Source organism: Gymnogyps californianus, chromosome 2 (genome assembly GCF_018139145.2).
Source record: "Gymnogyps californianus isolate 813 chromosome 2, ASM1813914v2, whole genome shotgun sequence".
Lineage (NCBI taxonomy): Eukaryota > Metazoa > Chordata > Aves > Accipitriformes > Cathartidae > Gymnogyps > Gymnogyps californianus.
The window spans coordinates 57,756,823-57,771,355 of NC_059472.1; the positions used below are offsets into that span (position 1 = coordinate 57,756,823).

The 14,533-nt window shown below is 44.1% G+C and overlaps 1 protein-coding gene across 6 annotated transcripts; it reads left to right on the plus strand.

Annotated features, from left to right (window-relative positions):
* The first annotated feature begins 1,394 nt into the window (after positions 1-1,394).
* Positions 1,395-11,609, plus strand: TUBB6 (tubulin beta 6 class V). 6 transcript variants are annotated; one of them, XM_050892415.1, is made up of 6 exons: positions 1,395-1,489; positions 2,147-2,255; positions 3,399-3,509; positions 8,353-8,443; position 8,506; positions 9,051-11,606. In XM_050892415.1, exons 1-6 carry the CDS (start codon positions 1,433-1,435, stop codon positions 9,414-9,416), a joined length of 735 nt encoding a protein of 244 aa, XP_050748372.1. In that variant the 5' UTR covers positions 1,395-1,432; the 3' UTR covers positions 9,417-11,606. The 6 variants fall into 6 exon arrangements, with proteins under 6 accessions (XP_050748372.1, XP_050748373.1, XP_050748370.1 ...); XM_050892416.1 differs by lacking the exon at position 8,506 and having other exon boundaries at positions 8,353-8,424; positions 9,283-11,609; XM_050892413.1 differs by having other exon boundaries at positions 2,147-2,278; positions 3,404-3,509; positions 8,353-11,602.
* The last annotated feature ends 2,924 nt before the right edge of the window (positions 11,610-14,533 follow it).

The window sequence follows — 14,533 nt, forward strand, 5'->3', positions numbered from 1 at the left end:
GCTTGCAAGGCAAACACACTGATCCTCCAGCTGCTTCACTGATGTCAGAAAGACATTTGACTCAGCCTAGCATGGTGTGTGGGGGCTGCTCGGAGGTCATTTGCAAGAAGCTGCTAGCCCTGCTGAAAAACATTTATGAAAAGGCAAGGTTGGAGCCGAGAGCACACAGTCTAGCTGACATCGGTCATGTCACAGCAACATAAGGGCAGGCAGGCAGGAGGTGGCCTCCCAGCCTGAGTACAGATTTTGGGTTATTTGGGGGTTATTTATTGATTGATGGGGGTTACCTTAACTGTGTTCAAGCTGTAGAGAGCACCCAAGATTATTCTGCAGGAGAGTCCCAGCTGGGTCACCTTTGATCAAGCAGATAATGAGGTTCTGTAACTCTGGCCTCAGGGCTGCTCTTGCATAACAGCAGAGATGTGGTTAGACAGTGGAGATGTGCATAGACAGATTAATGCCTCCCACCAGGGCTATATATCAGAATATGCTACATAGACAACGGCATCCCACGGAAAAGTCACACGGGCATTAAAACAGGTAGCCAAGCTAGACAGCTTTTCTCTGCCTGGGAAACCATGCAACAGCTACCTAAAGGGATCATAAAGTAGATGATACAGCAGTTGTGGGAACGTGTTTCCTCTCTGGAGGAGAAAGAAAATTTCCCTTTTCATTAAAAATCAGGCTATCCAAACTCTACATATTCCCGGGGATGCTCTGTATTGTGGTGACATGAGTTTTCAGGAAAGTCGCTCCATAAAGTCTGCTTGCCTTTCCAGTTACAAGTTTCATGCAGAGGCTTGTTATCTGCTAGGAAAACCACGTCAGAAAACAGCGATGCAAAGAAGATGGCCGTTGGCAAGGCATTGGGAAGGCCCACCCGTTTCTTTGGATGCTGCCACTTCAGTGAAGGGTGCAGTTTGCCCGGCCGCCGGGGCAGCAGACCAAGGAATAACAGGAGAAGGCAATGATGTCTGCCTGCACGCAGCACGGGCAAGATTCCTTGGTGGGCGAAGATGACATACGTACCCGCGTTTGCCAAACACGGTTTGGGTGAGAAGCACAGCATGGATGGGAGCCACCTCTGGGCCAGGAGGACCCCCCCCGGGACCCTCATTGCAGATGAGGAAGGTGTGAGAGGTCGATGTTACAGAGCGGGTGGCGTCGCTCCCCCTTGACACGGCGGCGGGGCCGAGCCGCCGACGGGGCGAGGGCGGTCCCCGGCGGGGGCGGCCGTTGGCGAAGCGCGCGCGGGGCGCCGGCCGTTGGGCGAGCCGCAGCGCCGCGGAGGGGGGGGGGGGGGGAGCTGGGAGAGGGGTGGGCGCGCGCCGCCTCGGAGCCCATAAAGCGCCGCCCGGTGGGCCGGCGCCGCGCATAGCTGGGCTGGGCGGCGGGTAGAGCGGGCGAGCCGAGGTGCGCGGGGGGCATCGCCATGAGGGAGATCGTGCACATCCAGGCGGGCCAGTGCGGAAACCAGATCGGGACGAAGGTGAGCCTGAGGGGAGCCGGGGCCGCCGCTGCCTACCCGCCGCTTGCGGAGCCTCTAAGCGCCTGGGGGACGCGCCCGGCCGCTTCTCCGGGCTATTTCGTCCCGCAGGGCTGGATTGTGCCAGCCGCCCCCCCCCCCCCCCCTCCACCGCCGGCCGCTGCCCTCCCGAGCCCCGAGCGAGCCGCTGCCGAGAGGCGCCGGGCGCGCTCGGGACGCGGGACACCGCGCATCTCACGTCTCCTCGTGACCATAAAAGGCTTTGGGAAGTACCGAAACCAAACGGGACTTTTTTTTATTATTATTTTTAAATTATTTTTATGTTTAAACTGGCTAGGCCGTGGCTCAAAAGCGGGGAAGGGTGGCAGGAGTCCCAACAGCCCCCTCCGAACACGGGAACGCCGCAGCCCGTCCGACGAGGCGTTGGGCGGCCGCCGTTTGTCTGTTGGGTTTAAATCCTGGTGCCTGCCCGGTTTGTGCCTGCCGCCCCGTCCCGTCCCAGGCAGGGAGGGGCGGCGGGCACGCCAGGAATCTGGCAGCTGCGGCCGGGCCGGGCCGAGCCGCGGGGCCGCCGCCCCCGCGCCCGGGCGCTGGGGCTGGGCCGGGCCCCCCGTGCTCCGCAGGGGAGTTCCCAACCCACTTCTCCTTTTCCTCCCTTAGTTTTGGGAAGTGATAAGTGATGAGCATGGCATTGACCCAGCCGGAGGCTACGTCGGTGACTCAGCGCTGCAGCTGGAAAGGATCAATGTCTACTATAATGAATCATCTTGTAAGTGTGGGATGGGGAGGGGTGCGGGACAGGGGACTCCGTGGGAAGGGGCACAGAAATCTGGGAGAGAACGGGTTTGTGAAGCTGTATTACACATCTGGTCACGCTCCTCGCGTGCCATCAGCCCCCCAGCTGATCCCAGCTCACCCCGTTATACACAGAAAAGATTATCTACTTTCCTGCAAACTGATAACTGGGTGTTATCTCCCTAGGCAGAGAGAAAAGGCACAAGGGGCTTTCTTTAGGGTCTGGAGGTGGAAGTTTGTTTATTATTTAACACTATGCTAGGTGTTTGCTCTTTTAACGTATGATTATTTCATCAGATGCGTCTTATCAATTGCCCTAAATTAAACTGTTGGTTATATGAGCCTGCATCTGTAGTACTCTGTCTCTGATTTCATGACTGAGAGGGTTGGGCCACAAGTAATGGAGAACTTAATGATGATTCATTAATAAGATGCCAAAGGTGCCCAAATCCTCTGAGTCAGTCTGGCGTTGAAGGTTGTTAACAGTGTAAAATGGGTATTATGAGTGCTTTGGTCTATTGACATGAACCTGCAAGTGTGAATGTTTCATCTTTTGTCCAGCTCAGGTTAATTTATATTCTTTACCTGAGTTTCCTTGAACAATTTCAACTGGATACGGATTCTTTATTTTGTGCTTTGTGGTAGATGTGCTAATCTACTACTGTTTGCCACCTACACCAAGTAGCTCTTTCAGTGGAGGTGAATCCTTCAAGCATAAAAGCTTGTGAGATGTGTTAGGATCATTTGAACACAAACCCTTCATTCACCTCATTATTCATAGAAAAGTTTATCTACTTTCTTAGAAAGAACATGTCAACCATTTTTTTTTCTAATCAGAAACTTCCCTCCCTTGTATCTATTGTTAAAAAAGAGCTTACAAAATGTAATATACCATCTGTATGACCCAAAAGATGTCAGGTCTGTTTTTCAAGCAGAATTGATTTGTTCCTACGGTGCTGCGTTTTTTCACCCCCATGACTTCCTGTACAGGAAATATTTACATACATACGACCTATATTAGACTAATAATATGAGACATAATGTATTTGTGTATTGAGAGCTATAACTGTGTTAGCTTATCTCAGAACATTAAGGGCATGCTTACTTTTTATTGTAGCCCAGAAGTTCGTACCAAGAGCAGTCTTAGTGGACCTGGAGCCGGGAACCATGGATAGTGTGCGATCCGGTCCTTTTGGTCAGCTCTTTCGGCCTGATAATTTCATCTTTGGTATGTGGAGGTCACTTTTTAAAAAACCAAAACTGTCCAACAGGTGTTTGATGACCAAGTGAATGGTCAAAAAGCATTTAAGCTCCCTATTCCAGAGTGATTGTTAGTACTGAGAAATCCTAATAGCTTAACAATACAATTCCAATTACCTGTAAGTCAGCTAAAAGATCCCGTTAACTGAAAAGTCATTCTTCTGTTAATCATTCCTTCAATTAGCAAAGTACTGAAAGTTTCCTATGGTATTCAGATAAACTACATTTGCTTTCCATATATATGAACTCCAGAGAAATCCTAAGACCACTCCTTTACAACAAAATGCATGGAAATTCTGCAGAAAATGGAGAGGGGGGAAAAAACCTCAACCACAAACCAACCGGACTACTCTTCACTTGAATTCACATTAAATGCTTGAGCATTAAATTGTTTATAGGCTGTGTAATTCAACTTTTTCAGCAGATCCTTACAGTATAGTAAATAGTGGAGGAAGACCAACTGTAATATGGAAAACATTATCATATATAGCCAGTTACTGGGTTATTTTCCAACATAATAAGCAACAGTCTGAGAGCAGGTGGGGAACTTCTGGTTTTGCAGTGTTCTTGCAGAGGGTTGTTCTAGCCTTCACTGTTTCACTTTGGACTTCCTTAGTACTTTCCATTGAAGCTTAAAAATGTACATTGCCAGGATTAAATTTCATAACATCCTTACAAAGTACAGAAGGATTATCGGTTCCGTTGCACTAAAGGAGAAACAGCGTGTGAAAGTTAAGTGATCCACTTGCTGAAACAGGAAGTCTGAATGAAAGCTACCATGAGGACTCTCGTGTCCTTTTGGTTTCCAAGTCTGCGCTAGCCACAAAACACAGTGCCTCCTGCCAATGCAAGCTTAGGTTTCAACTTAGTTTGGTATATTGTGTTAACATAAGGAAGGAACAATGCCAGGGACAGACAGAGAAAACATAAACATTGTTTGGGTGGTATAAAACAAACTTCAGCCTGGGTTGTTGCTGTCAAGGCCATACAGAGTTACTTTAACCCTTTAACTGACTTAAAACTTTCAATGCTGTCCCTATTGTTCTCCTGTATACTCCATGGGCAGTGATGTTAAGGGTCTCTTTCAAAGGAATTTTAAGTTAAAACATGTAGAAGTAAGCTTGAGGAGAAAAGCCATAGACACAGGCAGCTTTATGAAGTATGTTTCTATGTTCAGGTTTCTCCTTTCACTCCCTTTCTCCTGCATGGACCATGCAAGCCCTCTGAAAGTGAATTCACCTGACCTATGGATATATCTGAACTGGAGCTTTATGGTTTGGCATACCACCAGTAAAACCAGAGAAAAATCAATTCAGAGTGTCTTCAACATAGTCCAGTTCACTGTACTCCCTTCCTGCCAAGCTAACAAGGAACCAGCAGCATGTGATCAACTTGTATCTGACAGAGGCCCCTGCCAGCATCAGGCACTGTCCTCCCAACCTGCTGAATAATGCAGAATGGCTGCCTGAGCGCTGAAGTAATGATCTTCTGTGTCAAAAGCCAAAAAAGCATTTTGTTTTCTCTTTCAAAAATCTGGCCTGGGCCCACAAAGGATTTTGTGGCAGAAGCTGGCAGTTCCATACTTGCTGTACCGCAGGCTGTTAGGGCTCATTCTGGTGGTGATGTTTTCCGCCTCTGCTTGTATATACCTGCATGTGCCCATGTCTGTATAGTGAGTAACCATGGACCATCAATGAGGATTTCATTCAGGTATATTGAGTACATGATTGCACACTCCAGATACAGGAATTTTAGCTCAGACTAGCAGGAGATTGAGATGGACACAAAAATAATCCTTGTGCTTTAATGCTTGTGTTGACAAGGTAGTGATCTAAAGGGTGAAGAAGCGGAGGTGGAATGATTCTGCTGCATGAGAGCAGCAGGTCTCCTGGCCTTCTGACAGCACACAATTGCCCACCAGGACCTGCTGTGAACTCTGTATCTCGTTCACCAGTTTTCATTTGTACGTTTTTGCATTTGTCATTCTTTTCTTGTGTACACCCTTGCTAGCTTTGCTGCATAGATACCACCCCAATTTAAGTTTTCTGATCTGGTAGGGGCAACCACAAAATGGCTGTTAGCCAGTCAAAGGAGCTGTCCCTCCCTCTCTAAATCATACTGTGTGTTCTGCACCAAGGGTGTTCATACTGGGCTTCTAAGCATTAGTGTGCAAGCTACTGATCTCTCTTCCCAGGTCTGTCTTTTATTTCAAGCAGTGAGGAGAGGAAAGGAGTGAAAGAAGATTGCAGGAAATAGTTGCCATTTTAGGGATTAAAAAATAAATTGACCGTTAGACAAATGGCTTCTATGCGTGTGCAGCTCAACCTGAACATGTGTGATAACCCTACAATGTGTTGGAGAAAGAAATAGTGGTAGAAGGATCTGGAGGTACCAAGAGTGCAGATAAGTTGCAGGGTTGCTTCGTGTAGACTTCTTTTAGATCTCAGTAAATGCACAGTGGGAAAAGGCAGAGGCAGAATGCTAGAGACAGGCTGCATACAATGCAGAGCTTCCAGGATTGGCAAAAGATCTACCAAGTCCTGATTTTTGTAGAGACAGGCTCATTTTCCACCTAGAGATTTAGTCCTGGTGGAATTTGATCATTTTATGTGTTTGTCTAAGATTTTCAGAGGTCTGGTAGGTACCTCATAAGTGGAGGGCATCCAGTAGGGTTTTACAGGATCATGATCAAGATTTCCAGGTGTGTGGCAGCCTTGTCAGAGCCATGGCACCTCCAGACTGTACTGTATTGTCATGGGTAAGAAGTCTGGAGCTTCCAGGGCTTATTGTACGTGTTCTGTGTGGTGGTCTTACAGTGCTATAGAGCCAGTGGGTCTGGAAGTATCAGATTACTGGGCATATATGTGTGCACAGCAGGAAATTTCAAATGAAAATGTCGGAGACCCTAGGCAGGTGGCTGACTAGTGGACGAAGTGCAGTGTTACCACGGGAGTAGCTGATAGTTGTGTGCTGGAGGGAAGCCATTAGTACTGGTGTAGGCAGCTGCTGCTACAGTTACACTCAGCAGTTTAAATACAAAGGTTGTATTAGTGCAATCGAGACAGGTGGCATCTAGGAGTTTATGCGATTCAAATTCAGACTGAGGGAGCCTAGCACAGTGGAGGGCCTGAAGGAGGACAGGTCCGCCTTTGTATTAGGTGTTTTACCTCCGAACTTAATCTGCAAACTAAGCAAAGGAAGTAAAATCAGTCTCTACTGATCCTTCTTTTTTACCCATGGAAAGATCTTTTCCACATTTGTGAGAGTAATTCCCATTCTCCTCTTACCTTGTTTTTTTTCTCCTATTCTTCATTCTCTCCTATTCTCCATTCTCTCTTTATCTCACTGCCTACTGAAGAAGAACAATGCAATGTTTACACAAGGGGCAATCTGCAAAATAAAGCCCTAAACTCAGAATTTGGCTTTGTTAGGATCCTTCTACATCTTGGAGTGATGTCTGCTTGTTTTAGTGCGCAGCCTGATGTGCTGCCCTATCTGTAGTAGGGGATCTGCTCAAGCAGACCGCAGATGGTTACAAGCATATTTAATTCTGGAAGGATATTACTTTGTGCTTTGCCCAGCTGGACAGGAAGTGCTGAGCTCCCTAGGTTCAAAGAGAGAAAAATGTAGCAACATATAGAACAATGCATTAACTAACCAAATACATCATGAGGAAACCAAGCATTTATGCAGTGAAAATAAAGTGCATCATATTTAAACAATATCCCGGCAAGCAGTTTCCCTGATTCATATGTTTGGCACCAAGACAGTGCACTGGGAATTGAAATGAGACATGGTAATAGGAAGGAAGGGGAAGGTCTTGGAGAACAACACAGAAGATGACTGCTCTATACATGATTCTGAAACTATTGCTCTTTCTGAATACCACTCACAAGAGTACCACTAAGTCAGTTCAGTGGCACAATGTATGCATGTAGTAGTCACTGAGGAACAGGAGTATGAAAAAAACTGGTCCCCCATTTAATCCTCATTGTTATCGAAGTAATAACAAAATAGTGACATAGCGAAGGATCCAGACTGTCCATCTTAATAAACTGAGTGGCACATAAAAGGAAAATGGAAGCCTTGGGGAGAAAATAAGGGGCCCATGAAACATCAGCAATCCAATTTTCCAAGTTGCTTTGCAGATCCTGAAGAACAGTGAGTTTGTAGGGAAACCAGTAACAGCTAGAAGGCACTTAACTTCCAAGTTTTTGAAATAACATTCTTGAAGCTTCTGTTGATCAGTATTTTCATTCAGGCAGGTAACCATGAATTAAAAAAGCTATAGTTCTTGATATAACAAGTTAAATAGGACTTCTGAAGCCCAGCCTTATGCTTGAATGACAACAATGCCTCTGCGTCTCATGGGAACAGTCCAAGAACCTTTCATTTAGAAATGTGTGTCTGTGATTTAGCTTTGTATAAATCATGGTCCTTATAAACAGAAATTATTTAAATATTAAACAGTCGTCTTGTGTTTATGGAATAAGCAGGATTGGGAGTGTGAAATCTTTCAAAACAAGGAGTCAAGGCCATCTTTGCATTTATGGAAGGTTAAATACCAAAAAAGAAAAAATACACCCAAAGGCATAAATGAAAACTACCAGGGATTTGAGGCAAAAGGAGACTATATAAAAAGTTTATGTTGATACTTCCAAAGATATTTGTAGGCAAAACTGAAGAGCACAGTTATCTACCTGACAGATTTATAGCAGCTTTCATAGCAGATGTGAATCCATTTAGCGTGCAAATACCAAACCTTACCAATAATTTTGTATATTTTCTTTCCCTATTGTATGTTATTTTAGGACAAACTGGTGCAGGAAACAACTGGGCTAAAGGACACTATACAGAAGGGGCAGAGTTGGTTGACTCCGTACTTGATGTAGTAAGAAAGGAGTGCGAACACTGCGATTGCTTGCAAGGATTTCAGCTCACTCATTCCCTGGGAGGAGGGACAGGGTCTGGCATGGGAACCCTACTCATCAGCAAGATACGAGAGGAATATCCGGACAGGATAATGAATACCTTTAGTGTCATGCCCTCTCCAAAGGTTTCTGATACAGTGGTGGAGCCTTATAACGCTACACTCTCGGTCCACCAACTGGTTGAAAATACAGATGAAACCTACTGCATTGACAATGAAGCTTTGTATGACATTTGCTTCCGCACCCTGAAGCTCACCACTCCAACATACGGTGATTTAAACCACTTGGTTTCTGCTACCATGAGTGGGGTAACTACATCCCTGCGTTTTCCAGGCCAACTAAATGCTGACCTCCGGAAGCTGGCAGTAAATATGGTCCCTTTCCCACGTCTTCACTTTTTCATGCCAGGCTTCGCTCCTTTGACAGCCCGAGGCAGCCAACAATACCGAGCACTCACCGTTCCAGAGCTCACCCAGCAGATGTTTGATGCCAAAAATATGATGGCAGCCTGTGACCCAAGACATGGGCGATATTTGACAGTGGCTACTGTCTTCCGTGGTCCCATGTCCATGAAGGAGGTTGATGAGCAGATGTTGGCCATCCAGAACAAGAACAGCAGTTACTTTGTGGAGTGGATCCCAAACAATGTCAAGGTGGCGGTGTGTGACATACCTCCTCGTGGCCTCAAGATGGCTTCCACATTCATTGGCAACAGTACTGCTATTCAAGAGCTCTTCAAAAGGATCTCAGAGCAGTTTTCGGCCATGTTCAGGAGAAAAGCCTTCCTCCACTGGTTCACAGGAGAAGGAATGGATGAAATGGAATTTACGGAAGCAGAAAGCAACATGAATGATCTGGTTTCAGAGTATCAGCAATACCAAGAAGCAACAGCAAATGATGGCGAGGAAGCATTTGAAGATGATGAAGAAGAAATCAATGAATAAAGAAATTAGGTGCGCTATTTTCCAGGCCAAATTCTCAAATCTGAATTTCTAATAATATTAGGCTTATAAATCCATATTTAGGCTTCAAAAAAAAAAAAAAAGGAGCATGAGTTTCAGATGTTAGAGGTGCTCTTCAGAGTCCATTGAGGTCACTGAGAACTGAGGACACTCAGCATTTCTGGAAATCAGGCCATTTCTATTCATGAGACAAAGGCATTCAGTTAAGACTTTGGCCTAAGAGTCTGAACACAGATTGCTAGTTTGGGATCTTTTTTTTCCGAACAAAGTTTGTCGTCCCTAAAATTGTACAAGAGAAGACGTAAAATAGGCATGAAAATCTACAAAATAGAGCTGCGCTATTTTAATCCAATTATGAGTAAGAAAATCTTGTGGGTTTGAAGTATTCATTCTGTACCGAATGTACAATACTGAACTGCCAGGAACAAAATTTATTCATAATAAAAAGAAGAAAAAGTTTTTAGCTATTCTGTACAGTAACTGTTAACAGTGATATTTGACTCCAGTCCTCTAAAAAAAAAAAAATAAAAAAGATTAGTATCCTGTCAAGCAAAAGTGTTTTGGGCAGTCAATGCTATATAAATATCCAGTGAGCTGCAGGCCAGAGGCTGGATTTATGCTATGTGACTTCATCACTTGCTGCTGAATAATCACAGATTATATATATGAAATCTATCCATGTGTGATGTGTTCTTTAAGGACCATTGCGGTTTAAAGTGGCACCCCAATATCTTGCTGGTCCCCTGTCTTTCTGGCTATCACCAGTTACTGGTGTGCTATTCCTATCTCCGTTCCACCTAGCCCATATAGCTGAAATTCAGATACTCCACAGAACATGGTGGGAGAGGGGACATCATAGGCTGTGTTGACAGTTCTCACTACTTAGTTTTATAAGTTCACCACACCTATAGATGCTATGGATGTCTTGTTACCAAGATAGGTTAAAATTGCTGGACAGATTAAGGTTAAAGTACAGACAAAAGTATTTATCCACAATATTCAAAACAGCTGGCAAAATGAAAGATGAGCAGCAGTTTATCTGCTTACACTAAAGCTGAAACAGAAAGGTCTCTGTCTTAGCCAGCTGACTTGCCGCCTTGACAAAGTGACTGTTGGGCATTCGCTCTTCGTGCATGCTTTATGTTTCTGCTCATATCAATTAAACAGCCCTTCTCCATTAGAGAGCCTCTACCAGAGAACACTCTGTCTACATGGAGTCTCTTAGTAGGTCAGTTTCTAGGCAACAAAACAAGCAAACAAAGGAGAAACCCTCTGGAAATCCAAACTTTAAATGTTTCAGGAACTCTTTGCTCTTTTTCTTCTCGCCTTCAGAAGCGCTTTCTAAGCAAAAGTGTTGCTCAATACTTAAAAAGGCACTTTACAAACATGTAGTGTAATTTCCAAAGAGCCATTGCACCTAACAAGATGTTATGTTAGTTTGGGATTCAGGGAATGAGACAGTATTTTATAACGTATGTGAACCAGGCAACTGTTAATCATCACATACATAAGCTGAAGCTGTCTGCCCAGTTTTATTCTACACAGAAATGGAACTAAAGTTTTAATCAAGTACAAGTTTTTCATATAAAGTGACTTCATGGGTTGAGACACAGTTGTCGGAACAGACTAACCAAACTGGCTTTGGCATAGGTAGAGGGATTGGGAGGGCCTGACTGATTGTCTTTTGAAGGGTCATGATGGAGTCAGCAAATTCACAGGGGCCACATTCTTTGCAAGGGCTAGTGATGCCTAAGGGATTTATGAATAGCAATAGAGCACCTTTAAATATGCATTTTATAAATGTTGCAATATGTTGTGACTATGTATTTATCATGGCATGAGATTAAGCTAAAACAATACGCATTAAAGAGAAATTAACATTTAGTGCAATACAAAGCAAAATCCATGGGGAATAAAGCCATTTTAAACTTAGAAGTTTAGTTGATGTTTTGTAAATGGCAGGCTATCATCAGCTTCAAGAGGGAGGAGAATGTGTTACATGCTCGGAGCCTGCCGTCATACAGCTGTGGCACAGACTTTTCAATTAAAGCACCAGCATAGCTGCTTCTGAATGAAGTAGAACCAACCTTGTGGAACTGCATTTTGTTGTAATACAGAACTCGTAACTAGGTCCCAGCCATAAATGCTGATATTAATGTGAAAAAAAGAAGTTAATACTTTAAAAATGCCAGGAATCTTGGAGTTCCTAAATAATTATTCACTTGGTGAACCAGCCTGTTCTTTATTGCTTTTCAAATGCCAACTCAAAATCCAGAATATAGACTCTGAGCCTGTGGAATCCAGACCTGACAACATCCTCTGATCCTGCTTTGACTCTTGGCCATTCTTTCGCATGTGTTTACTTGCAACTCTTTGATGTGAATTTCTAGAATGTGTGGAGGTGGGGGAGGCAAACCAATGCTCTCTTTAGAAAAAAAAGGAGACAGCGCTTCCATCTGATCTCAGGGGAAAAAAACCCAAACCACCGAAACGGACCCAGGAACCTGTAGTAGGAACATGGTCAGACGACCAGCTTGCATGTAAGCAGTAAGAAAGCCATGGGAAGCACAAATGCTTCCTGTTCCTCTTCAGTCAACCAACTCCAATCATCTTCCTTTCCTGACATAAAACTGAAAACTGTTTTAGTAACAGGTTTGGTGAACAATTCCTTCAGTTGCACTTCCTTTCAAATGACTTCCACCTTTTTCCTTGGAAACTTCTCTTTTATTTTGAAATCTACCTGCTGAGTCCCATCTGGCTTTGTTCCTCTTCTTTTCACATTCCTCACCTATGTGTTTTTCATTTCCCCCCTGGTTTTTCAACCTAGTCTCTTGCACCTTTTCTTTCTGTGCCTAGCCCACCTTCATTTTCTCTCCTTTTTACTGCTTTGCACCTGGCCACAGAGAAATACATAGAAGCAGGCTGCCAGGACAAGCCAGACCTCAGGTGGCCTAGAAGCGCAGCTCCCAGTACCGCCCAGACACAAAGACACACCTCTGCCAACACTAGGATGAGGGGGAAAACCAGCAACCCTCACCACTGACACCACTTGAAAACAGGGAGTGGGCGAGGTGTGCCATGGGAAGGTGGTGTGGTATCAGGACAGAAATAGGAATATCTAACCTGATGGGCCAGCTCCTTTGCAAAGTCGCTCTGGTCAAAGCCAGCAAGGAGTCAGGCAGACCCTCAGTTTACAGACATGACAGCCCCTGCACAGATGACCTTAACCAGGCCACCACAGGCTCTTCATTGCTCTGCATCCTGAAATTACTTCTCTCCATTTCTTCTTCTGCATTTGTATCTCCTTAGGAAAAGGTGTTCACCTCCTGGCAATAGGGTGAGGTTGGGAAAGAGGGTCTAGACCTGCTCCTTCTCCCAGCATCAGGAGGAGCGGGGAACTCAATGGCTGCCTCCATGCTGCACAAGCCCCTACTAGTTGAAGCAGCACTGCTCAATGTGTTTGCAACAAAAATTAATCTGGCCTTATTGGCAGCCACAGCACAGACTAAACTTGATTTTCTTGATTTAGGTTAAACCACTTGAAGTCTTAAATTTGTGAGTAGGAGGAGGCTAACAGTCTTCTTTAAACAAGCAGGTTGGGTAAACAGCTTTTTTTTTTTTCCTCCCATATCTTTGTTTTGATTCCAAAATCCCAACACAGTCAAATTCTGCTGCTTTTGGCACAAAATTAAGACTTACTGAGGTAAGACTACACAAAGCAAGTTAATGCTCTAAAATAGGGGCAAAGGGACTTGCCCCTCCTTTACATTATCATATGCTCATTAATTGCATGCTGCAACTGAACAAGAGTGAAACTTAAAAGTAGACAGCAGTCAGAGAAAACATTTCCTGGAGAGGAGATGATTCTTTTACAGTCTGGTAGTGCCATTGTGAAGAGTTAGGGTAGGGTGGTTTTTTTTGTTTTGTTGTTTGTGCTTTTTTGTTGTTGTTTTTTTAAGTAAGGAATGAGGAAATGCAGAATTCTGACCTTTACAATGTAAGCACATTTAGTCCTCAGCACTGGCTACAAATTGCCTATTCGAAACAAGAAGTGTTCGCTAAGGGCGGGGGGGGGGAACAGAACAAACAAGGCATTAACACAGAATACATGTAAGGTACAGCTCTAGAGCATATGCACAGAAATCAGTCACTACTTTATCATATGTGCAAGATTTCACCTTTATAAAACAAGTTTACTATTGCAGTAAGTCATTCTAAACTTTGACTCCAATTATAAAGGAACAGCAGTTTAGTTTTATTCAGGATGCTTTCCTGTTTATCATTCATTCTACAACAAATCCAATAGGTATACACAGAAGTGGTGTTTAACAACTAAAAATGCCCGGTAAATATGCCCTAAATTGCTGTATTTGCTGTTTCCCTTGTTCGTCTTCACTGTAAAGCCAGGCAACGTCAGAGATGGCAGCAGCTTCATTGTGAAGAAAAAAAAAAATCCCCAAAGAATAACTTCCATAAACAATTTACTTGAAATAACTCAAGCAGAGCTTGTATCTGATCTTTCAGAGACAACTTTTTCCTTTGTCATCCTACTGCTTTCCAGTATGTTCCAACATACAGATGGAATCAATCACTAATTGTTCCCTTAACCTGCCCTCTCAGTCATAAGCCTTAAAGGATTTGTTGTCCAGCAGAGAAGCTTGGCTTGTTCTCCTCCCCGACTTAACCACCACCCCACCCCCCAACCATGCTTCCCTCTCTTCTTCTGGGATAGGGAGACCATCAGGTAATTTTTGAACAGCTGAGTTCTCCAACTAATAAATCCTTAGCATGCAGCAGACAACCAGAAGCAGATTACTATACTAAGACAACTGTATTCAACTAAGTGGGGGGCAGGAAGCTTTAAGTTAAGCAAACCAATATGAAACTGACAATTTGATTTAGCACCTTTGGATTTGGCTGCTGGTTTTGGTAGTTGTGAGCACAACCTTGCTAGCCTAATTTAGCAAAATGTTACGCTTAAGAGGAAGTTTTGTATTGGTCTGAATTCAATACCAAGAAACCAGCCAAAAAAAAAAAAAAAAAAGACAAGCTTTGTTCAGAAAAGTACTGATTTTATTGACTCAAACTGTATTTACACA

What these genes read in the sequence shown, in the direction of transcription:
- TUBB6 (XM_050892411.1), top strand. Translation starts at nt 1,433, where the DNA reads ATGAGGGAGATCGTGCACATCCAGGCGGGCCAGTGCGGAAACCAGATC. An exon ending in GAAACCAGATCGGGACGAAG is followed by an intron (nt 1,490 to 2,146) that starts GTGAGCCTGAGG and finishes TTCCTCCCTTAG; the next exon opens with TTTTGGGAAGTGATAAGTGA. An exon ending in GCCTGATAATTTCATCTTTG is followed by an intron (nt 3,510 to 8,352) that starts GTATGTGGAGGT and finishes ATGTTATTTTAG; the next exon opens with GACAAACTGGTGCAGGAAAC.